We start from the raw sequence: 26,535 nt of genomic DNA, 5'->3' as shown, positions 1-26,535 counted from the left end.
ATTTTTTTTAGTGGGACTGCGATATTGCAGCAGACAGATTGGACCACTAACTGACATTTTTGACACTTTTGGGGGGCCAGTGACATTACTACAGTAATCAGTGCTATACATATGCACTGTTACTGTAATAATGACACTGGCAGGGAAGGGGTTAACACTGTGGGTGATCAAGGGGTTAAATGTGTACCTAGGGGAGTGTTTCTAACTGTATGGGGGAGGGGCTTGTGAAATGACCATAGAGACCTGTGTTCCTATCTAGAAGGATCACAGGAGCTCTGTGATCATTTCAGAGAGAAGAACGGTCAGCTGTGTTTACAACAGCTGACCGTTCTTCTCTCTAAGTGAGGAGCGATTGTGGGTGTCAGGTGGCAATCGGTGTCCCTGCTGACGTCCCTGGGTCGCACGCTCACCCCCTAGCTGCAGGCGTGCGTCTTACGCATACCTACGTTGGTTCACGCAACAGGGCCGCCCTGCCGCAGTATAACTGCAGCAGGCGATCAGGAAGCGGTTAATACTTACAATGGTGCCACTAATGCAGCACAAAGTGATGTAGTGACCAGCGGCAATACATTAACCCCCTCATGCTGCATTTTAAAAATGAACACCAGTTGCAGTAATAAACACAAAGACCCATGCTGCATATTTCAGAAATTAAATACAATTGGCTAACCTCCTCCTCTCAGCTAGAACCCCCCCTCCAATCTAAATAATAGTTGACCTGCTCTCAGCCAGACAGACCCCCCCCCCCTTCCCACCCTAATCTAAATAGCTGACCTCATCTCAGACAGACCCCACCCTAATCTCAGCCAGAACCCCCCCCCCCCCCCACCACTAGTCAAAATAGTTGACTTGCTCTCAGCCAGACAGACCCCCCCCCCAGCCAGAACCCCCCTCCCTCCCCCCCAATCTAAATTGTTCACCTATTCACCTCCTCCTCTCAGCCAGACAGACCCCCCCAGCCAGAACCCCCCCCCCACTAATTGAAATAGTTTACCTGTTCTCAGCCAGACAGACGACCCCCCCCCCCCCCCTCAGCCAGAACCCCCTTCCCCTACTAATCTAAAGAGTTTACCTGCTCTGAGCTCCCCCCCCCCCCCCCCACTAATCTGAAGAGTTTACCTGCTTTGAGCCAGAGAGCCCCCCCTCCCCTTCCCCCCACTAATCTGAAGAGTTTACCTGCTTTTAGCCAGAGAGCCCCCCCCCCCCCCACTAATCTGAAGAGTTTACCTGCTTTGAGCCAGAGAGCCCCCCCCCCACTAATCTGAAGAGTTTACCTGCTTTTAGCCAGAGAGCCCCCCCTCCCCCCCCCCCACTAATCTGAAGAGTTTTCCTGCTCTGAGCCAGACAGACAGACCCCCCTCCCTCCATCCAGAATGTAAAACAAAAGGCCATCAGCGCAAACAAACAAACAAAAAAATGAATTTATATATTATGTGTATTTCATATGTCTCCCGCTGCTCTCACTAAAAACACATGCAAAACAATAGATCACAAAAAACAGTGCTGCACCAGATCTCTACAATAGTCAATGAAGTAAATATGGAGAGCACTAGATGTGTCTTTAGCCCTGCCCCCTGGGGGGTGGCCAAGTGTATACCAGGCTTTTGGTTAATTTACTGCGGTTGGGAGGTGCAGCGGCGAGGGTGTAGATCTTGGTGATTTCACTAATGATCTCCAGCTGCTGTTCCCCTATATTAGCAGTTTTTCCATTCAGCCTTTTTGTGGTTATGAGTAAGCGAGTGTAAACTCATGAAACGCATCAATCTTTGTCCTTGTCCGTGATGTATTGATGTCCAGTTTGGATTTAGAGTGGTGAATAAACTTCACATGTTTCCTCACATCGGAGTGCGGTCATCACTTTGTGTTTGAGGATACTGCTGGAGACTACGGATCTGACCTGCACCTGATTACATCTTCCCACCTGAGCGGCTTACCTGCAATTGTTTCAGTCTTGCTCAGGGTGAACCCGCTCTCATCTGTGAAAAGCACAGGGCGCCAATGGTAGACCTGCCAATTCTGGTGTTCAATGGCAAATTCCAATTGAGCTCCATGGTGCCGGGCAGTGAGCACAGGGCCCATCAGAGGGCGTCAGGCCGGCAGGCCACCCTCATAAGTTTGTTTCTGGGGTTTTTTTTGATCAGAGACATTCACACCAGTGGCTTGTTGGAGGTATTGTTGTAGGGCTCTGGCAGTGATCATCTTGTTCCTCCTTGTACAAAGGAGCAGATACCGGTCCTGCTGATGGGTTAAGGACCTTCTATGGCCCTGTCACGCTCTCCTAGAGTAACTGCCTCCTGGGATCTCCTCCATGCTCTTAAGACTGTGCTGGGAGACACACAGCAAACCTTCTGGCAATGGTACGTGTTGATATGCCATCCTGGAAGAGTTGGAATGCCTGTGCAACCTCTATAGGGTCCAGGTATGGCTTCATTCTACCAGTAGTGACACTGACCCTAGCCAAATGCAAAACTAGCAAAAAACAGTCAGAAATGATAAGCAGGGAAAAAAATGTCATTTGCCGATACCTGTAAAACCATTCCTTTCGGAGGTTGTCTCATTGTTGCCCATCTAGTTCACCTGTTTTTAATTTCATTAACACCAAAGCAGCTCAAACTGCCTAACAACCCCCTCTGCTACTTAACTGACCAAATCAATATCCCTCGAGTTTAATTGACTTGATGCTATACTATACTTGACGCCTGCCTTTACACACGCATGAACTTTAATGGCATCCCAGTTTTAGTCTGTAGGGTTCAATATTGAGTTGGCCCACCCTTTGCAGCTATAACAGCTTCAACTCTTTTGGGAAAGCTGTCCACAAGGTTTAGGGTCCTTTCACACTGGCAGTCCATCAGATCTGCCTGTCAGTTTTTTAGGCGGACCTGATCGGACGCTCCATTCACCCCCATGGAGTGGCGGATGTCAGCGGTGACATGTCCGCTGACACCCGCCGCTGTCTGATCCGATTCTGTCCACCAAATCCAGAACGGATGGTGATCCTATTTTCCAGGTCCATTTTCACCTGATTTCCCCATGGGGGAGAGCATGACTCTGTCCATCTCCGCTCTGCACTGTGAACAGTGATGGACCTGTCATTGGCCTGCTCAGTGGGGATCAGTGGAGCAATCCCCCGCTAAGCCAAGCAGAGTCCACCAAGCAGACTGCCTGTGTGAAAGGACCCTTAGGAGTTTGGCTATGGGAATGTTTGACCATTCCTCCAGAAGCACATTTGTGATGTCAGGCACTAATGTACAAGAGAAGGCCTGGCTCGCAGTTCCTGCCCTAAGCCATCCCAAAGGTGTTTTATCAGGTTGAGGTCAGGACTCTGTGCAGGCCAGCCAAGTTTCTTCACCCCAAACCTGCTCATCCATGTCTTTATAGACCTTGCTTTGTGCACTTCAAAAAATTTTCAATGTATACTTTTTTCCTGTAGCAGAGGCAATAAATTCTTTCCTTCTTCGAACATTAGATGTGAGCTCCTTGAATACATAGCACTTCCTGCAAGCAAAAAATTGTTCTTGATTGGAAAAGAAGAGGGTTGTTAGGGAGTATCTAAAGACCCTCTTACTAAATTATCCCATAGTAGGAGCCTTTAGATTTTTAAATTTAGGATATTTGGGGAGGATGTTAGTTAGAAGCCAATCCTTCAGCAATATCTTCCAATGCCTTCTGATAATTTTCTCAGTTTTCCTGTAATGGATATTATAATCTATAATGATAGCTGTTCAAACCCTGGGATCCTCATTCTTGATCTTCTCCTTATTTACAATTAAAATATCTCTTCACATATTTATTACTTTATGCATTTCATCACAAACATTTTCTTTGCATATCCTTTCTTGATAAATCTGTTCCTTATAGTAAAGGCCTGGAAAAAAACTGAAAAATTGTGAAAAAAATGTTATTTACGTTTTTTTCAAAGCCATTTTTTGTTTTGTTTTTTTCCTTGAAAAATTGGAAATAAATGAACATGTGGAATATCTTATTTTAGAATAATTAATAATAGATCTATGACATAGTATTAAAAATATTTAGCATGAAAGATTTCTGAGACTTATTGTAAAGCCTTAAATTATTGCAAGTTCTCTGAAGACACGCAAATCCTTGAATACAATTTAAGTAGCACGGTACTTCTCAATGCAGTTTTCAAACAAATGAAGATATGAATATCTTCCACTAGGGGGAACTGCAGGGAACGGCTCCAGATTAGTTTGGTTGTGGGCTCCATCTTGCACCTCCTACAATTGGGTGATTGTTGGGATACAGCAGATGATAAATTCTGTCCTCTCAGGCCTTAATCGACAGACAGGTAAGAGGGTGAATTTGTCCAACAAATTTGTTTAAAATGATAACCTTTAAATGATTCCTATAATCTTTCCCTATAGTCTGGTCAATAAATTGTTTTTTCTTTTCCTCTTCTCAGTAAAATGATGAGATCAACATCTAGAGTTAGGAAACATTTCACAGTCCAATTTCTGCTGAGAACAAAGTTACAATTTGCAAATTTTGCAAAGAAATATTCTTTTCCATATGCTACAAGGATGGCAAAACACACCCCTGCATGCCAGAGGTGCCCTAAAGATATTGGAAAAAATATTTTATGTAATGGCATGATGAAAGTGCAAGTAGCTTTTCCCCCCAGAGTTCTCATTTCGGAAACACCCTGCTGCTTCTGGATCATCACAAAGTGTTTCTTCATCACCAGCATCTTCATGTAAGGAAGTGTTGCAAACCACGGCCTCCCAAAAATACACAATACTTTCATGTATAGATAAAATGACACCTGAAAATCAGGAGAACATTCATCAAGCTCCTGCAAGAGCAATATATGGATCAGCATTGTCAATAACTTAAAATGCATATTGGCAGGAAGCTTTTAAATTATTATGAGGGAAAGGGGGTGGTTACCTGCTCTCGTGTATAGGTAAATTATTCCATTTGTAATAAAAAAAATACAATTTTAAAAAGCAAGTTTAGTTAATTTACTGAATAAGCTGTACTTTTATTTCAAGCATAATACTTGTATATACACTGCATTTCACCTTCCCAGTGTCACAAAATGACTTTCAATTATAAAACTACACCACACTGATTTTTTTTTTTTCATTTTTTCAAATATCTATTTTTTTCTGGAAATAACAGGGAATAGAAAAAAAAGTTTTTTTCCCATGGCTTCAAAATTCCCAGAAATTTTACATCTCTAATCCCATATAAGAACAGCTAGCTCCAAATAGGTTTTTTTATTCCATACAATTCTAACTCAGCCTATTGATCTTGGGATATTAAGAAGGGAGGTGTTATGACAGCAACTATCCTGGGGGATATAACTATTTTTGTCTGAAGGCTTAAGCATTTTTTAGTAATATGCTGGCTATTCTTACATTTTAATGTTAAAACCAGGAGCCCAATTGACTTCTCGTGCTGTTTCCAGAACAGAGTAATGTTTGATTATTATTCATTTTCTATGTGAAAGTTTCCAGACCCCTTTGTTTCCTTGGGGGTATGTTTTGGGTCATTGTCATGCTGAAAGACGCATTCACGACCCATCTTCAGTGTTCTGGCAGAGGGAAGAAGGTTCTTATTCAAGATTTTACAATACATGGCCCCATTTATTGGCCCCTCAATGGGGCAAAATCGGCCTGGACCTTTAGCAGAGATACAGCCTCAAACCATAATGTTTCCACCTCCTTGACTGTAGGGATGGTGTTCTTAGGGTCATAGTCAGCATTTTTCTTCCTCCAAACACAGCAAGTTGCGTTAATGCCAAAGAGTTCAAATTTGGTCTCATCTGACCACAGCACTTTCCCCCAATTCTTCGCTAAATCATTTAGATTTTCATTGGCAAATCTGAGATGAGCCTGTACATGTGTCTTTTTGAGGAAGGGGACATGTGGGTGCTGCAGGATTTCAATTCATGGCAGGGTATTGTGTTACCAATGGTTTGTTTAGTTACTGTAATCCCAACTGCCTTGAGATAATTCGCAAGTTCCTCCCATGTAGTTCTGGGTTGATCCCTCACTATTCACATGATCATCCTTACCCCATGAGGTGAAATCTTGCATGGAGCTCCAAAATGATGGAGATTTGTGGTTATTTTTTATTTCTTCCATTTGCGAATAATCACTCCAACAATTGTCTTTTTACTAAGCTTCTTGCTGATGGTCTAATAGCCCATTCCAGCCTTGTTCAGGTCTACAATCTTGTCTCTGATGACCTTTGACAGCTCTTTGGTCTTGCCCATGATGGTGAGGTTTGAATGGAAGAAAGAGATTCTGTGGACAGGTGTCTTTTATACACATAACAAGTTGTCGTTAGGAGCACCTTTTTAAATTGACAGGACTAATCTGTGTACCACAGGAGCACACACTGTAGCCAGTCTATGGGAGCCAGAATTATTGTTGGTTGGTAGCAGATCAAATGTGTATTTTACTCACTGAACTGCAACTCCATTATAATATTTGTATCATGTGTTTTTTCTGGATCTTTGCTTGATATTCTGTCTCCATCATTTAAAATACACCTATGATAAAAATGATAGACCCTTCATTTCTTCGTAAGTTGGCAAACCTACAGAATCTGCAGGGGATAAAATAATTATTTTCGCCACTGTATTATGCTTGACTTCCTGATGAAGCGGCCGGTGACCTGTGAAACACATAGAAGTTACAGCCAGCAACCCGTTGCCTAGTTTTGATATGGAACGATGGGTAAAGTATCTTGTAACATCAGATCCAAATACCTGTTTGCACTAGGTTATCATGTGTATTGTTTAAAACTTTTTTAGAAAAGGAATGTGAAAATGTTAACATTTTTACAAATAAAATGTAATATTTTATATAATTAACTGGGTACCGTTAAAGTCCTGATATATTTTCTATTTAGGTTCTTTATTTTTGTACACAAACATAGGATGTGGTACACGACAACATAGGGTGTCCAACATTTAGAAGGCCTCCATTAATTGGATTCCTCCCTCCTACCTGTGAACTGTTTCTAAGAAAGATATCATCTATGAATCTACGATAGCATTTTAGTTTGGGTGGTTTATCTTACATACATTTCTGACTACCATTTAGACAGAAAAATATTTGCCACACACTGGAGGCACATTTTCCCCCTTGGCAATTCCAATAATTTGTTTGAAAAACCTGGATTCATACCAAAAATAGTAACTTACTTCAAATTCCAGACACTCAATAAGAAACCTATTTTGTCTCCAAAACAATTCCAAAAACGTATCCAGCGCCCATTTCCCAATTTCCAAGGAGTCATCCTGATTATTTTTAGTACACAGGGAATTGGCATCTGCATTGACCAATATACCCACAATCCAACTTACTATAAGCATCTGAATTTAATAGTTGGTGTCTTTTAAATATGCCTCCAGACTTTTTTTCCAGGGGTTGGATGAAAAAATGTATATACTGCCATAATCTTGTGCAAATTGAATTGATTCCATTTACAATTGGTGAAGGTAATAAATAATAGGAGTTCTACAATCAGATACTTAGCTTCTTTTTTATTCAGTAATTTTCACTTCCTCCCCTATTTAACCAATTTCTTCAACTTTTTTTATACTCAGTGTGGGATTTTTTTCTTAGAGTAGTGTATTAGTCTGTCGCTCAGCAGTCTCTTCATTTTTCTTTTGTAGTTCTATTTTATTAGGACTACATTTTCTCCCTCAATATCTGCTGGTCGTATGACCACGTGGACTATAGAGAAATTCACCTGCAGGCTTATAAGCAAATTGACAGCTCACTGTACTTCTGATATTCGATTGTTACAGTTACCTGGTGCACATTCATCCTAATATAATAGATAAATAGCAACCACACCAAAAGCCTGGTCTCAGTGCATACATTGATGCCACCAAACGTTTCACTCCCAAAGTAACTTTCTTAGACCGAGAGTGAAATGTGTCAGGGAGGGATAAGAGACAGGGTGAGTATTTTGCAGATCTCATTTTTTTGTCACAAGGTTTTGAAAAATGATAAAAGAAAATAAAAAATAAATCTTCATTCTTCATTTTCAAATAACTTGTGGCAACAAATGAGCTCTGAAAAATACTCGCCATGGCTCTTAGAAAATACCTTGGAGTGTCTACCTTCAAAAAATAATTATTTTGGGGGTGTTTGTACTTATACTAGTATTTTAGGGCCTCCAAATGTGTAATAGGTAGTCAGAAAATCAAATGCACAAGTTACGAAGGTAGTCATTTAATTTTGGGTCCCTGTACGTGGTTGGGCTGCCAAAAGGTCTCTCACATGTAGTATGCCCACGTGTGGCAAAAATTAAAATGTTAAAAGGACTCAACATGCCTCTCGGCAAATACCTTGGGTGTCTACTTTCCAAAAACGGGTAATTTGGGGGATGTTTGAACTGTCCTGGCATTTCAGGGCCTCTAAAATCATTACTTTTCTGCCATACTCCTAATGTTGGGCATACATGTAATGTGTGTAATGTAATGTGTTTTTTTTTTCTATTCAGCCCACAGGTTAACAAACTTCTCCACATGAGAACCTACCAAATTCATCCATTCTCATCAATTGATGTGGATGAAGAAGTCTCTGGCAGAAAAAGTGTATGGTATGCCCAACATTAGAAGCTTCTGCTACACATCCACCCACTCTTCTAATGTTGGTCATACATGTAATGTTCTTTTTTTTCGTTCAGCCTCTGGGTTAAAAAAAAGAACCTAACAGATTCCTCCATTCACATTGATCAATGTGCATGAAAAAATCTCTGCCAAAAAAAGTATATGCCGAGTATAGGAGCTACCGCACCCTGCCCACCCCATTCTCCTAATGCTCATCCACCATACTCTTTTTTTTTTTTAACTGCACACAGAAACTTTTTACCTTAATGCATAGAATGCATTAACCATTTGCTTACTAGGCACTTATTTCCCCTTCCTGACCAAGCCAATTTTCAGCTGTCAGCGCTGTTACACTTTGAATGACATGCAATACTGTATACATCTGAAATATTTTCTTTTTTTTTTTTAAATAGAGCTTTCATTTGGTGGGTTTTAATCACCGCTGGGGTTTTTATTTTTTACTAAAAAAACAAAAATAAGACCGAAATTTGAAAAAAAAAGTCTTCAAGTGGAAGAGTAACGTGCCTCATTAATCTCATGAGGGTGGCGTCCACTAGGGGCGCTGACTCCAGGTGTTTCACATCCTCGCTTTTGAACGGGTACATCCTGGCAAATTTAGATACCAGAGAATTTTTTCTCTCCGCACAGCCCTATTCATCCGAGATAATTTCGCCCAGTTCACCAAGAAAGGGAAAATTATGGCGCTCTTTCTTAAGGTGCTTGAAGTACCTTCTCTGTTTAGATGGTGACTCCACTGGCTTTCCCACTTCAGGGCTTCCTTGACTGCCTTAACCAGAGGGGGGACCAAGGCAAAATCAAAGCCTGTGCCAGGAGTATCCAACTCTGCCTCACTATCCGAGGAGTTGAAGCCGGAATGGCTCTGCTGGAAAGGGCCAGGAGCACAGGGGCTATCCCTAACAGGGATGTCTGCCAGGCCAGCCGAGGGGCTATGGGTGCGGTCAGCTTCCAAGCTTTGCAAAGATTCCTGGACCACCCGTCTAACCAGGGTTTCCACCTGCTGGTTATCACCCCCCCTTCCTTTTGAGGCTTGAGCGAAACAGGAATCGCATAGTGACTTATCGTCAGGGACACGTGCTCCACATCCCCAGCAGGATCTTCCGTCAGAGCGTGTGTACTGGCGCAGCTCTAGAGCCTTCTCTGTGATGCTTGGAAGAGGACCTGTGGCGACTAGCGCCAGAAGAGGTGTGTTGACATTGCGACCTGGAAAGGTCCTTGTCTTTCCGTGCTTTAGGTAGTCTATCAGACCTAGAAGGGCTAAGAGAAAGGGAAGGGTTACCCCGACCGCCCAAATACCCAAACCATACAGGGAGAGGTAAAGAAAGCCACTCTTACCTGTAGAGTAAGGGTTGGCCACTGGGGGGTGGTGAAGCATCCATACTGCTCTAACAGGAAGACTGCAAAAAACACAATCTATAAGGAAGGGCTACCTCACATAACACTGCACAGAGTCATGCTGCAAGATGAGAAACTTATCACCAGCAGAGACCAGCTAGACACAGGGAAGCCGCCGCATATGCCCGCAGTACATTCCCAATGCAAGCTACTCTGACAGCAGTTTAAATCTGCCGCCTGATGATGACGTCACCGCCCCCTGTGACCGCACTCGTGCGCATGTGCGAACGCTGTTAGACTCCTCTACTGCGCCTGCGCCGCCCCAGACCCCCAGCTGTGACCCAGAAGCTGCGCTAGGACACAGGGAGAGCCAGGGGCCACAAGATCTAACGCACAAGCGTTCCAAGCACACCCCCCAGCCGCGCTAGACCCCAGGGAGAAAACAAGACAATATAAAACGGCTGCCATACATTACCAAGCACGCCCGCAGAACCACGGTCAGACCTGGGACACCGGAACCACCAGCACATCAATTCAGGGTGTATGAATGAGCCTCCTGCTAGTAGCCAGGATGATTGGGTGATTTCAGCTTGCTTGCCAGTGGCCAGAGTTTATGCTTTTCCTTTCATGATGTTGCACACCCGTGTCCTACCCCGCTAGTAGCTAGGGTGTACTGGACTTTCAGAAACGCTGCCTGGAATCATCCATGTAAACCACCAGGATTAGACCGAGAATCTTCATGAGGTAAGACTTGATATTAATCCAACAGGAGGAGGGCAAAAAAGGAACATGGTCTCTGGGGCAGAGCAAAATATATGGGAGCAGGGTCCTATGAGGTAGGAGGAGGTGGGACTAACCCACACATAGGCTGCCATGGAGTCTGCCAGGAAAACATTTTTACTAACCTGCACCAAGTGAAAGGATCCAGTGTTCCGACTTCACTCCATTGTTACTTGCTGCTCTTGGAAGCCTGAGACAGTCAGGCAACTATCATTTTCAGAAGGAGATCTCATCAATCACAGCAGCCATCAAAAAAATTACCGTGGTGCAACAGTTTGAATGTTTTTTATTTTTTTATTATTGTTTCTCATTTTCTTACAAGCTCTTTCTCCATCTTATCCAATGAATTGGCAAAAACACATACGCAATATATCAGGAACAAGGATTATTATTTTTTTGTATGTATATCTTTCTATCTACAAATGTTAAAACTATTAAATAGGTAACATCTGTCAGGCATTACCTGTGTAGAATAAACCAGGCAGATGCCTCAGTGTGAACAATGGGAAATTAAACTTTGCCCTTAACAAAACTTGGAGGTGATCTTCTCCCAATTTGGCCAATGGATATTAGCAGCATTGAAATATTTGGGTTTGTGGACCCGACCATCACACCTACTTTAGGGACAAAAGATTGTGAATTGCCTCTCCAATTGATTGAGTTCTGGTGTTTCTATTAAAGGTTTCCAATGATACTACACCATACAAAAAAATTATAGACAACTCTACTATAGAGCATTCTCCCAAGCTTGTGGTAACAGATTGGTGAAGACCCATTTCTTTTCCAACGTGACTGTGCCCCTGTCAGCTCCATAAAGACATGGTTTGATGAGTTTGAAGTGGAGAAACTTGAATGGCTCACACAGAGCCCTGACCTCAACCCAATTGAACACCTCTGGTATGAATTGGAACACCAATTGTGAGCCAGGTCATCTCTTCCAACATCAGTACCTGTCCTCACAAATGCTCTTTTGTCCGGAAGGGCACAAATTCTCACAGACACCCTCCAAAATCTTGTGGAAAGCCTTCCCAAAAGAGTGGAGGATGTTGAAGTCACAAAGAAAGGCAAACTCCATATTAATAGCCGTTATAATTAAATGAGAGGTCCAGCATGCTGATATACTGTAGGTGTGATGGTCAGGTGTCCACATTAGTTTAACTCACAAACTATACATAGAAACATTTTTTTAAACATTAACACATTTATAATTTATTTACATCAAACTTTCAGTTTAACATTATACATTCCCTTTAAAATATAAGTTTTAGATAGCATGGAGAGGGATTAAGACCCCTGTCTGTTTTTTTTTTTTTTTTGCTGAAAAAACTCTGGGTAGCTGCGCAAACCTAAAAATGTGCAAACAGCAATCCGAAAAATACTTTTGTAGTAGACAATGTATCCCCAATACTATTAAACCAATCTATGCAAATAAGTGAATCGCAAAGGGAAACATTTATATAAACTATCCAAGTGTCCATTATTCCATTCCGTGCCAAAAAGTAGATCTTACCACCTGCTTAAATTTGCACTAAACAGCAGTTGGTATATTTTAGGCCTTAACAATATTGGACCTCTGTGGGTCCTGATGATCTTGTGGTCTTGCGATCTTGTGGTCTCGATAGCTTTGGCAACCCCCTTATGCATTAGTAAAGTATATAATAGCCATCATTGTGCAAATTCCATAAAACGATTTATTGCAAAGTTAAAAATATAAGTATACACACTCACATTTAATGGTGCCTTTAGACCGGCACTAAGTCTATCTAGCAGTCTCTGTGGCCGTGCAATCGCTGCTCTGTGCACTGGCTTTGATCAGGCGTGGCCACATGATGCAGAAGCCGTTATGCTTCCCAAGCATTAAAGCCCACTTAACAGGTAGCTGGTAGGCAGCATTAATGGGTTAAAGATTAAATGAATCTCTTAGACTTTCCATGGCTTGCTCTTTTGTTATCTTTCTCCAGTTGATTGGGATTTGGGCTGGTATTGCATCAAATTCTTCTGCAAACTTGTCATTAAATTCTTTTAAGATAAACTTCCAGTAATCAGAGGCATTGATGCCTGGGTCACATTGGATGACCCAGTCTGGGTAGAACTTACGGTATTCTTTGTAACGCTCAGGGACCCATTGCGTGTATGAATTTCTAAAGCATCCATTTCCTACCACATCGGTGGAGCATATGGAGTTACATAGGACATTTGTTGCAAGGTCTTTGTATCCTGCAAGCCCCTGAGGTCGGTGCACTGATGCAAAATGCTCTGTATGGTTATGTCCTCCAGCTTCACAAGGGACTTTACAGAATGGACATAGCTTACCACATCCAAAAATTCTTTTAAACAGCTGATCCCGTGGATTCAGAGTGACCATAGAAAGCACATAGTCAATGTCCAGAGAATTCATTTCTATTAAAATCTCATCCACCTGTTTAGAGAAAGAGGTTTGAATGTATTCAGAAAATTGCTGGGCCTTGTCATTGTTCTGGAATAAAATCACATTCATAGCGTTCTTTGGAATAACTAACTCTTTTTGCATAAGCTTACAAAACATTTTCAAAAAGGAAGAGACATTTGGACTTTCTTGTACGGTTGGATCTTTCAACGCATTGTTGACCACGTGTGTGATTTTTTGAATTATTTTCGCATGTAAATTGTTAAGGCCACCAGGTTTCCCATACTTGTCTACTATATGTGCTTCAAGTGTTCTCTTTACAAACAGCTCATAATCATTGATGTATATCATATATTGGTCAAAGTCCTTTTCTTCCAGCAAGTTTTTAAGCAGGTTGAATTGGAAAAACATCCGACTACTGTATTCTCTGGCATGTTCACTGAGCAAAATATCATCCACGATTTCTCTCCCAAGGTTTTTATAGATAAATTCTACTATTGATGGTTTCAGGCAAGAATGGCAAAAGTCCTCTGCCCTCTTTTTACATTGATCTTTCTCAAGGAATATATTTCTAAAGGTGGCGAGATACTGAGGTTTTAACTTCTCCAAGCTGATCCTTGGATCATTTTCTTGGATGAAGTTCTCATGCATCTTCTGGAACATAGGAACCGCTCTACCCAACACATGAAGTTTCAAGTCTAACTCAAACTGAGGTGATATATGGAGTTTCTGAGCAGGACTTCCTTGGAGTTCTTTGTTTACCATATTTAGGAGTTCTTGGCAATAGGTGTCATGGTAATCCTCTTTTGTGTTCATTTTAGCAATGACGTGCAATTTGTACTTGAGCAGCAGTGCATTCACATACTTATTCATTTGAACCTGTCGATTATCAGGATATTTGTTTGAGATTGTTTTAGAGGCTGTATTGTACCAACTTGCGTCAAAGTGCTGTGGCTGGGCTGCAAAGCATTTCCTTTCATATTCTTTCAAGTTGTGTATATTGTGCAACTTCATAGTCACGGATCCTATGCTGTGTCTCATGTCCATGCTAAGTTGGTGTAGGATTTCTTGACCAATGTTGCGTATATGCAGGCTAATCAGTTTTATTTCCATAAATGTTTCATTCCATATTTTCTCAAACTCTTCATCGTGACTAAGCAAGCCTTCACAGTTTTTGAGGGTTTGATATTTGCGTGCGGCCTTCTTTTCAATAACTTCCATAAATGTATTCTGATTTGTTTGAATCACAGCCTTCCCTCTCTGAATTAGCCAATATTCATTTAATCTCTGCTTTACATCGTTTTCAAGTTGTTTCCTTAGAGAGCTTACGCTCCTGAGAAATTCTTCTCTGTATCTTTCTAGCAGATGGGCATTTTCAGATCCACCGTCAAAATACCTTTCTAAAGCTTCTCGTATGATGTTCTCTTCTCTCTGAAGTATCTCGTACATATTAGTTAGATCTGTACTCGGCTCTTTCTGTGAATTTGGTTGATTCCGGATTATGTTTTCTGTCTCCTGCATCCATTTAAACATGACTTTGCTGAAGTTCCATTTCAGCTCATTATACTTAACGTGTAGTTGATCATAGGCATCTGCCACCAGGCTGTTTCTGAAACTGAAGATAAAGTTTTCATATTGCACGGCCTCCCACAAGCTTCTTATCCATTTAGAAAACTCGCTCCAGCTTTGGGCCTGTCTTTTAGATGTTTTAATGACATGTAGCAGGTATTTTTTAAATTCATAAACCTTGTCACTGTAACCTGTATTTACGGAGGACATTGGTGGAACACCATGCCAGAGACCAGGAATGTACCAGCTATGGTTCTCATGGTCAGCATCCAGAACATCAGAAAAAGACTTGACCCCATTCTTTTTTTCCATCTTTGCTGCAGTCCTTGTCATTTCATCAAGATTGTCGATAATCTTCCTTCTATCTCTTAAGCATTTCTCACTAGCAGCAACATCAGCGACATTCTGATGTAGGAAGTAGTATTTGGGTTTTTTGCCAATGGTTTCCATCCTTAGAAATGCATGGACTACAATCTGTAAAATATCGTTCATTTCTGCTGCATTTTCCATGGAAAAGTTTATGATCGTAATGTCACTCAAGCCAACCACTAGGGTTGCTAATTCATTGTCACGTTGGTAAGATCCATCCAGGGAAGACATTTCCGAAGCTTTTAAACCTTCTGTGTCAAGTACCAAAATGAAAGAACAGCCTAGCTCCTGCTGAAAGTTCTCTTCAACTTTAAGAAGTGTCATGAAGGCTCCTCTTGTACATCGTCCACTGGCCACTGGGAACTGCAAACCAAACATGGTATTCAGAAGGGTGGATTTCCCTGTGCTCTGTACCCCCAGGACGGTTATAACTCTAATTCGGCACTGGCCTCCTGTCCTCTTATCTAGCTCACTCAAAACATTAGTTATCCACTCCAGTGGTATACTGCAGGAATCTCCATCAATAAGTTCCAGTGGCAAGCCATCCAGTAAAAGCTCTGCCACAATTTCTGGGAGCTTGTTAAATTTCTGTTCCTCATTTTGAATCTTGTTATTTTTCAAAAGATTGAATTCGGCATCATAAAACTGACCCAACTCACGTATGAAGTGCTCAACACCAAGAGAGCTCTTGGACATGATTAAGTCTAGCTGTTTGATATCTGAGCTGCCTTTGTACTGGTTCTTTAATTTTATTAGGTTGGTTCTAGCAATTGAATCAAGGAAAATCTTCATCCATTTCAGAAAATAGCATCTCTCTGAGTGATTCTTCTGTGATATCGACTCTGTGAAGGCAACAATGCCTGCAGATGGAGTATGCCCATACTGTTGTCTGATTAATTCTGTCCTTGCATTTTCAAGTTTTTCCCTGTAGAGTTGGGAATTTTCCTCCCCTTGCCGTCTCATTCTACATATTTCTGTTCTCGTTCTGGCCAGTTCTTTACATAGATCCCCCTGTAGCTTCATTGTTTCTTTTTTATACCCTGCTATGTCATAGATTCTTTTAGTTATCTTTAATGCTCTCTGCTTGGCTGACTGACATTCTTTGGAGAGGTCGTCTACATGAATTCCAAGTTTACAAGCGTTCTCTGCCATCTTCTCCAAGGTGACCTGCTTGGTGGGTTTTTTAATGAACTCTTTCATTATGTTCTGTAGGCGTCGAACCAAATCTGCATCATTCTTATTCTTTTCTATTAAATGCCTGGCATCCATTTTTAATGCCGAGTTCAATGACTGTAACATACAGTCATTTATTTCCAAGTTTTGGGAAACAAAAAAATATTTGGTGTTGGCATCTCCGAGCTTGGACAACTGCGTGAACTCCATCTCACTAACACTGTCTGCAAATATAAAAACTGCAGACGATATCTGGGTTAAGAAGCTGAACTGTGTCCAATAAGATGAGATATTGCCATGTAGGTTTGTAACTGCAATGGGCTCTGGAAAAATGTCTGAGTTTTCTTGACCATTCGGAAAATACCAAGACATTTCTACTAAACCAATGGAGAGTTTTTTTTTAACGTATCCACCTTCCATGTCTCGGTGTATAAAGAAATTATGATACTGCTGGGGTGGTGTTAGAATTTGGTTCAGGATGGCAGATTTGGATAAGCTGCAATTTTCCAGCCTCACAAAAGTAAAAACTGGCATCTGGATATTCACCACATTGTCTTCCCTAAATCCACACTTATCTTCTAGTGAATGGGGTCTCCATTTTTTAACAATGTCCCTCAATGCCCACAACATGAAGGTGCATTCCGATCCATTGCAAGCTGGGAGTAGCAGTGGTACAGCAAACTGACACATAGACAGCTTTGTCACAATCTCCTGTTGTAAAAAGCTGTCTGAGCAATGCAGAAGAATGCACAGGACATCTAGGGGATGGACATCTCCCAAATGGTCTAGGTCTGTACTTTCAGATGATGAATTTGTAAAGTCTATGCTCAGATCCATTTCTGATTCCTCTATATGTACTCTCCGCGCATTCACATTTAGTGACATAAGCTTTCTTAGGAAATACCATGGAGCATCTTCTATAGCACAAAGGTCAATGTCCTTCAGACTATCGCGTCCAATTGTTAAAATTTGACTAACAGTCATCTTTGATTTCTTGTACTTTTCCATTCTTAACAGGCAGAGTATCTCATCAAAAATTCCATTATTGCCTGGAGGATCTGGAAAAAGAGGAAATAATTATTAATACATGCTTAACCAATTCTGAGTATTGCGCTATGGAGTAAGCAACTGGTATAAGTAAATATATAGTAAAAATTCTGGTCAGCGACAGAGCAACCTTTTAATACATTTTAATTTAAATTATATATATTAAAGAGTACAGAAGTGCATTAATCTTTGTCATTATATCTGTCTGGAGTTGAAGTTTAAGAGCTCCTGCAAGCTTGTGGGCACGCTGGACCAGCAAAGGAAAGTAAAAAACTCATGACGTGATTAGCCAGAAGACTGCTAGGTTTAAGGTATGTATTCTCTTATTTTGTGAAAAAATGGATGCAATGTGTACATGATAGGCATGCATAGTCATAAAAAAGCCAGGGGCTCAGATTTCTTACCCATATCATGAGGATCTGCCATCTTTACCGACTCTAAGCGTGTATTTCACACTGTGATCACATCAGGACAGGAGACGACCCTCAGTGTTGCCAGCTTACCGAGCCCTGGTACCTGAGGCAGGTTGGGTTTTTTTTTGTTTTTGGTGGAACACAAGGGTGAATATTCACACAAAGGGGCTGACCCTAAGTAAAAAAAAAAAATCAGATTTGATTTTTCACAGACAGTCCATTTGTTATGTAACCCATTTTGTTTTTTAATTTGCAGAGTGTAAAACAAAACTACTTTAACATTTTTATTTAAATTGTAAAATTGCACAGTATACGTATAATTTATAACTATCTAGAAAGCAATGTGTAATTGTAAAATCAGTGTGATGTGTGTGTGTGTGTGTGTGTGTATATATATATATATACAGTATATATATATATATATATATATATATATAGTATATATAGTATATATATATATAGTGTATATATATATATATATATATATATATATATAGTATACAGTATATATGTGTATATATATATATATATATATATATATATATATAGTATATATATATATATATATTATGTAAATGTGTGGGCCTTTTTTTTAGCACATGTGCAGCCAATTGCACTGTTGCAATTTGCAATCTCTTCCGTAAGCAGATCAAGCGTGGCAAAAACTCCAGCCATTTGGGTACCACATTTGACAAGGAATTTAACCTCCCACCACTCAGCACATTGGCAAAAGCACCTGAAAGCCACACACAAGGGACACAATTCTTCTCCTCCTCCTCACCTTTGATGTCTACCCCCACTATATCTCATGACCTCTCAGCAGCCTCCACTGACAGGGATGATGGTATAGCAAAGAGTATCACAGCAACACATCTGCCAGCAGCACATCACCAGTTGAGTATAGCAGGCAAATTTCTATGTAAGTTAATGAAGAGATACAGCCTATGGCCTATTTTTATATACATAAAGATGTTGAATATTATGTCTTTTTGTTATATAGGACATATTTCTTTGCTGCCAAGTTATCCAGATCCTGATGAAGCGACTAAATGCGAAACACGTTGACCTTTTGGAACAAACAGCAATGATACAGTGTTTGTTGTATCTTTTAGCATATGTCATACAATGAGAACAATGTTTCTTGGTTTTTAAAAAAAGTTTTTAAAGGCATTTTGTAATAAATTTTGATATTTTGTTATATGTATATAGTCCTCCTTTTGGTACCAATAAAGTCCGACATTCTGCCCCCTTCCCCCCCCCCCCCTTCCCTTTTTTTTTATCTGTTTGCAACTCGGAAGGATGCAGGACAGGGCTCAGTGCTGGAGCCTATTTGGCCGCCACGTCTCCATACAGGTTGCCTAGCATTCTGCCCCCCATTTAGCTTAGTTTTTTGTTCCCCCCCTTCCCTTTTTGTGATCTGTGTTATATATAGATGAGGTCCTTTTTAGGTAAATATGTTTATTGGCGGAAGATGCCTTTTTGGGCTCTAATTACCCGTATCTTGTTAGGGATACAAGTCGGGTGTAATTGAAGACGATTTAATTTAATTTTTTTATGTAATTTTGGATTATATTATTGTTTACATACTGATACTTTTTCACAAAATGACAGGCTATACTGGAACAGAATGAGATGGCTTTATGTTAAAAATTAATAAATATTGTGGGGATAATCGTGGTATTGAATTAGAAATAGAGGTCCTTATTCAAAAACTGAAACAAGCCCTAGAAAGAAAATCAAACCTATTTTGGCAAGTGAAGTTCCTACATTAGGTACATTAGGGAAAAACTAAACCCCCAGGGTTTGAGGATTCAGGTATTCCCAAAGATCTGGGAAACTAAAACTAATTTTAAAAAACAATGGGAACCTAACCTCCAAGAATGCACTAAAAGGATGATAAATCTTTTGATTGAACATCATAATAAGGAAATAAAAGGCCTTGATAATGAGATGATTGAAGTACGGAAACAAAACATGTCTTTGTGTGCACATTCAAGGTTGTTGGAAAAGGATAAGGACCTAAGAGTGCACTGGGAAAAGTATAACAAATAGTGGTGGTAGTAAGAAAAAAGCAAAAAGCGAATGTGCGCGATATAAAATTTATTCTGATTCTGACACAGGTGGTGATTATTTTACTGGTAATGGTTCACTGGGTGAGGATTCAATGTATGCGCTGAGAGCCTCTGCCTCAGCCATGCCTTCTGATCATGCTAATAGACCTACGTCTTTACAACACAAAGCACAAATACACACAGGCAAACCACTGGAATCTGAATCTACGAAAGACAAGGATTTTTAGTACTTCCTCCAAAACAAGACAATGCCAGCAAAAAGCCAACTCCCCACAATTTAGATCGGTATGAACTGAGAAAATAGCGGAGAATAAACTTCAAGTTATTAATGTATCCTCTCAGGAACTTACACAAACTGAGATTGAAATCTTGAGCCTAGGGTTAAGTTTCTGCCCCACTATGAGAACGGATGGATTTGAGGTTGTTATAGATCTTAATCTCTTTGCATGTAATTAACATATAAATATATATATAATGAGGAAAGGAGAAAGAAAAACAGGGGCCCCTGCAAAATGCAAAACAGGGGGTCAGGAAATTTTTTTTTTAAACCTGACTAACTATGTAACTACGTAACTACGAGCTGCACCACGGGAAGAAGCAAAGAGAATCATATGCTTCCCTACATGCAGAAAAAACAAGCATCAAAGCAAGAATTACAGAACTCCTGGTGTAACTGTTTTAAGACTGGCCTGTTAAGCCCCCTTCCTGTCCAGGTTATTTTTCAGTGCTGTGACGGGGGGGGGGGGGGGGGCTCTAAGGGGTGACGTCATTGAACAGATATCAACATGACCATATGTAGTCAATGACATTATGGAGATACTATATTAAAGGGGGCTTCCAGATTCTTATAAGCCCCCAGACCCCCACAATTACTGGGCCAGGGTTGTGGGGAAGAGGCCCTTTTCCTCATCAACATGGTGACAAGGTGCTGTGCCAGAGGATTCTGCCCTTCGCAAAAGTTGACCCCCATGTTGAGGGCATGTGGCCTGGTATGGTTCAGTAGTTAGGGGGTGCACATTTGTCCCCTCCCATTCCTGGCCTGCTAGGCTGCATGATCAGAGAGGGGGCTGTTGTAGATTTTTGGGAGGGAACTTATACTTTTTTTTTGTAGCCAGGCAATGACTATGTTACTATCTTCATTTAGAGACACTAATTCTCTACATGGAGCACTTTTCCCCTAGTGCTCAACCAGGAGATAATCACATCATTTCCTGGGTGCACAGGAAAAGCCATTCACTGGCAGCAGAGGATTGTGAGACATGTAGTCCGGTCACCTGGCGTTATCATAGACTTTTATACTGTTTGAAACTACAAGTTAAAGGGGGCTGAAAGACTAAAGGAATTCTGGGAAAGCAGATAAATTGTTTCTCTAAAAAATACTGCGCTATTGACTTTAAAATTAAAATGGCTGCAAGCACTACAATTTGACATACAATTGTATAACGGTAAAAACAGATAAAAAGTGCTGCGCTATATATGAACTGTGTTATAAAGTGACATATATCAAAATTAAAGTATATCAAACAAATGTGCATCATGTAAAACATATCCAAATTCACCAACTAAACGGTGTGCATAGATAAACATTTGTAAACGTAATCCATATGTGACATCAAAAAAGTGAAAAAATGTCAAAACAAAGTGAAGAGACAAGAGTTTGTTGAACTTCAATATTGATAGAACAAAAGCCCTGTTAATCCAACCAGGGGAACACCCTGGTGTGTGAGCCGCAACCAATATGGGATATTTATATAGCCTTTGGCTTGTCTGGTTTCTGCTTTACCAGCACATTCACTCTCTGGTCACTCGTTCGGTGATATTCTACCGTCAGTCCTTTCACCACTTCATCTAATCCTTTCACACACTCACTGTGGTGCCCCATAACTATTCACTCCGAGAGCATTTTTGAGCCCCCTTACCAGCACATCATTCATTGGCTATATATTTATCTCATTGTCATTATCCTACTAAGTTACATTTACTTAATGGTGCTTCTTTACAGACAGGTGTCTCGCTTCCTCATAGTGAGCCATATTTGTGACTCCCTGTAAGCTAGTGTGTCCGATCCTCCCCTTTGGGGAAATGGGAGGATCTCTCTTCTGGGAGGACTTTTTATCTACGGAAGTGCTCTTTGGCTAACAGTCATCCATCACGTATAGGGTAAATTTAAAAAATGTATGTAATCTTTCATATCAATATAATTTTTTTGTATTGTATTGTATACTATTCCTCTAATTGTATAATGTTTTTCATAGACATTACATAGCCCCTGAGGAAGACCTTATCATAGAGGTCGAAACGTGCTGGGGTCCACCATATTGGGTGTGATGATTCTTTGATCACTTACCATTGTTTTTATCAGTTTGTGATATTCAATATGACGGATATATATCTGTAACCAAAGCTCATATTTTAAGTCTTGATTTCTATAATGAATATTTTATTATTTTTCGAATAGAGATGAATATTTTTACATATCCATAGTCCATAGTCCATAGTCCATGGGTTTTTTTTCCTTTTTCTTCGTACTTCATAACACTATATGTCTGTGTGTAAATATTTATAATAACCTACCTATAGTAAATAGATTGATATTGATTATATTAACATATTACTATACCCTATTAAATTATAAAATCTAAAATGAACTTGGACTGTTCTGGGCAGACTCGCTGTCTTGGGACAAGGGCTTTAGAGCTGTATCTTGCAGCAGACATTTAAGAGCCTTCTTGCCTCACAGAACCCGTGTATTGAGGGAATTGGTGGGCATGCAGAAGTCCATTTTATCTCTGACACTGTTCTTAAGGACACTGCATGCAGACACCATTACATCTGACTAACTGGAGGGTCTTCACTGGGAAAATATAACACCTTTTACATTTATGGCGCTTTTCCACTGCATGGAACCGAACGGTTCGGCTCGCTTTTGTGCTTTTCCACTGCTGGTACCGCATGGTACGGTGTAGGAACGGTTCGGTACAGTACGGCGGCGCTTTTCCACTGCATGGAACCGAACGGTACGGCTCTCAAAAACAGTACCACCTCGACTGTGGTTCCAAGAGGTACCATACCGGTACCATATCCCACAATCCTTTGCATGCAGTCACTACTAGCCACTGATTGGTCAGAGAATCCCACCCACCCCGTTGTTATCCCACCCACTTAACTTTAGTACTAGTTTAGTGGAAAAGCAAACCATACCGTACCGCACCGAACCGTTCCAATACCGTACCATGCGGTACCAGCAGTGGAAATGCAAACCGGGCCAAGCAGGGCCGAGTAGAGCCGAGCCGGTACTTGCAGTGGAAAAGTGCCATTAGTCTCATTGCCTTGTAACATCTCTGGGTCCCACCATAGCTAGCTAAAGATCAAGGATACCCACACTCCAAGGACCTTCTTTCTTCAAATGAGACTCTGCTTACAGAACCTGTGGTAGAATATAACTTACTAATCATTTCACTACTGTTTATTAAAGGGGAACTCATCACTCATCACAGACCTTTTATATTGTTTACCTCCAATTTCTTGTGGCGTCAGGGCCTAGAGAGTGGACTGACTAAAAGTCTCCCCTTTCCCCTATTGTTCTGGGGCCATAAATCCCTTTTCCAAGCAATTCATTATAACAATTTAAATTACTGTTATTGTTATTTTCTCAGGTGTGATCCTGTGAACTCATTTTACTGCATTATCTCTCAATGTGTCCGTTTTAGCCTGCTTGACTTAACCACTTCAATACAGTGCACTTTCACCCCCTTCCTGCCCGGGCCAATTTTCAGCTTTCAGTGCTGTCACACTTTGAATGACATTTGCACTGTCATGCTACACTGTATCCATAAGAAATTTTTATAATTTTTTCCCACAAATAGGGATTTCTTTTGGTGGTATTTAATCACCGCTGGATTTTTTATTTCTTAGAAGAAAAAAAAAAAGGACAGAAAATTTTGAAAAAAAAGTAATTTTTTTCCTTCACTATGTGCTGATGAGGCCGCACTGATAGGCTGCACTGATGGGTACTGATTAGGTGGCACTTATGGGCACCGATGAGGAGGTACTAATATGCCGCACTGACAGTGTGAGGCAAGGAGAGTCGATAAACGTCACTTCCTCATTTACATGCGACCAGTTGTGATTGGACACATGGGTAAAGATTAAAGAGCCATGTCATTGGCTCTTTACCAAGATCGGGGTCGCACCGTGTCCTAGCAACACGGTTCGGCCGCGATCGCCGCACTGCATGCCCCGGTGGGCGCACAAGAGAGGCCGTTCTGATGCGCCATCACATGAAGGCGTCCCAGAACGAGAGCCGCACCACTCCTACGTCATTTGACAGTGGGCGTGCGGTATGTGGTTAATATCCCGGTAAAGTGAACTTGCAAACATCACTAACTATTGGCGTCTTTGCATTTTATATCTGCTTTAAATATGTTAGAACCCAGAGTGTCAGAGATGTTGGAGAACTTGCAAGGTCAGGGCACTCAATGGGGACAAACAAATTCCAGCGGGCTCTGCAGGGGTAGCGCTACATGTTTTTTTTTTTTTTTTGCATGAGGTTTAATCTTAAAATCCATACCAGGCATGAGGGGTCTGGTATAGAATTTAGGGGGATCTCACCTTTTTTTTTTGGGGTCCCCCTTAAAGTTTATACTGGATCTAAAAGGCTTGTTATGAATTAGGGAGGGAACACCCATTTTTTTGTGGGAATCCCCTATTAAAATCTATATGAGTCCCACATTTAGGATAAGGGTCTGGTATAGATTAATGGAATCCCCGGTCTCTCTGTTTACAAACAGACGGAAATGGCTGGGAGCTGTTATTTTGCTGGCTATTTAATCGCTTGCTGACTGTATACTGTATATATACGATGGCAAGGCGGCTCTCCTGAATCACGCACCTAGTACGGGATCCTGCTCTTCTGGTTTGGGGGTGCGCAGGTGCGCCGTTGGCGGCCTGCTTCCGGTGTGATTATTCACAGCGGGAGCCAATCAGCGGGCACCACGTACTTAATGTACCGGCCAATTGTTCATTACGCAGGCACAACGGCAGTCTGCCTATGTACACAAGTCAGATTGCTGATCTGTAAGTGGAGAATGCATTGATCATGTTTTCCTGCAAAGCAGGAACAAGGATCTATGCCTACCACTAGTACAAGCACCTCCCACATTTTAGTAAAACACAGGCTTGGAACACATTTAAACCTCTGATCCTCCCCTGATTTTAACCCCTTTCCAGCTAGTGTCATTAGTACAGTGACAGTGCATTTTTTTTTTAAGTACTGATCACTGTACTGGTGTCACTGGTCACGAAAAAGTGTCAAAAGTTTCAGTTAGTGTCCGGACTGTTCCCGCTATAAGTCACTGATCGCCACCAGTACTAGTAAAAATAAATAACCATATAAAAATTCCTTCAAAATATCCCACCGTTTCTAGACGCTATAACTTTTGCGCAAACCAATCAATATACGCTTATTGGGATTTTTTTTTTACCAAAAATATGTAGCAGAATACATATTGGCCTAAATTGATGAGGAAATTTGAATTTTTTATATTTTTTTTTATTGGATATGTTTTGTAGCAGAAAGTAAAAAAATATATATATATTTTTTTTTTAAATTGACGGCATTCTTTTGTTCATAGCCCAAAAAATAAAAACCGCAGGTGTGATCAAATATAACCAAAAGAAATCTCTATTTGTGGGAAAAATATACATAAATTTATTTGGGTACAGCGCTGCACGATGCCCAAATGTCAGCTAAAGCAACGCAGTGCCGTATCGCAAAAGAATGGCCTGGTCATGAAGGGGGGGGGGGTTATCTTCTGGAGCTGAAGTGGTTAAATACTTTTCTTTTCTTTCCTTTTTTAAATGTCAGTGTTGCTATAGTAGGTTGTATGCATCACACAGATGCAACACTTCATAGGGAGGGACAGGAATTCCCCAATGCTTTACTAAATACTATTACTAAAATTTCTGATCCCTTCTCTATTAGCTTAGAAAATGGACATTACTGTTTTTTTAACATTCAATTCCAATCGACTTCCACAAGGTTCAGATTCTGAACCCAAACTTTAGAAATGTTTGCCAAACCTGCCCCAAACCAAACCCAGGTACATTCAGCTCATCAGTAATTCTAATAATAATGGCCAGAAAAGAAACACAGACTATGAACATTACTGTGCTTTCTCACATTGGTGGTTAGTGAAATGCCCATTTACACTGGTAGTCAGTGTAGTGCTTCCTTACATTGGAATTAAATGTAGTGTCCCCCTACACTGATGGTCAGTGGAGAAGCATCCAATTAGATTGGTGGTCAGTGGGAGAAGCCCCCCCTTTCATTAGTGGTCATTGGGAGAAGACTCCCCCTTAACATTGTTAATCAGTAGAAGACTCACCCTTATATTGTTGGTCAGTGAGAGAAGACTCCCCCTCACATTGTTGGTCAGTAGAGAAAAGACTCCCATCACACTGTTGGTCAGTGGGAGAAGACTCCCCCTTTAATTGATGGTCAATGGGAGAAGGATCCCCGATACATTGGTGGTCAGTGCGAGAACCCCCCCCTTTTATTAGTGGTCAGTAGTAGAAGGCTCCCCCTTATATTGGTGCTCAGTACAAGAAGGTCCATCTTTCATTAGTGGTGAATGGGAGAAAACCTCCCTTTCATTAGTGGTCATTGGGAGAAGGCTCTCCCTTATATTGTATATATATATATATATATAAAAAATATAAATATAAAAAAAATATATATAAATATATATAAAAAACAAGCTGCGCTAGAAATTGAAA

At 40.8% G+C, this 26,535-nt stretch overlaps 1 protein-coding gene across 1 annotated transcript in view; it reads right to left on the bottom strand.

Moving 5' to 3' along the window:
* The window catches only part of LOC309557656 (uncharacterized protein), a gene marked incomplete at its 5' end in the record, with an annotated part of 64,178 nt that extends 46,479 nt beyond the window's left edge, over positions 1 to 17,699 (bottom strand). The window contains 5 exons of the mRNA XM_082260445.1: positions 1,618 to 1,715; positions 3,798 to 3,868; positions 7,178 to 7,305; positions 12,656 to 17,284; positions 17,678 to 17,699. Coding sequence (XP_082116571.1) covers positions 1,618 to 1,715; positions 3,798 to 3,868; positions 7,178 to 7,305; positions 12,656 to 17,284; positions 17,678 to 17,699 — 4,948 coding nt within the window. The remainder of the gene's footprint in view (positions 1 to 1,617; positions 1,716 to 3,797; positions 3,869 to 7,177; positions 7,306 to 12,655; positions 17,285 to 17,677) is intronic.
* Positions 17,700 to 26,535: the final 8,836 nt, after the last annotated feature.

The sequence above is a fragment of the Pelophylax lessonae genome (assembly GCF_965119305.1).
Source record: "Pelophylax lessonae genome assembly, chromosome: 6".
In the NCBI taxonomy this organism is placed as follows: domain Eukaryota; kingdom Metazoa; phylum Chordata; class Amphibia; order Anura; family Ranidae; genus Pelophylax; species Pelophylax lessonae.
Note: the sequence above shows the minus strand (reverse complement) of the source record. Positions and strands in the feature narration are given on the sequence as shown.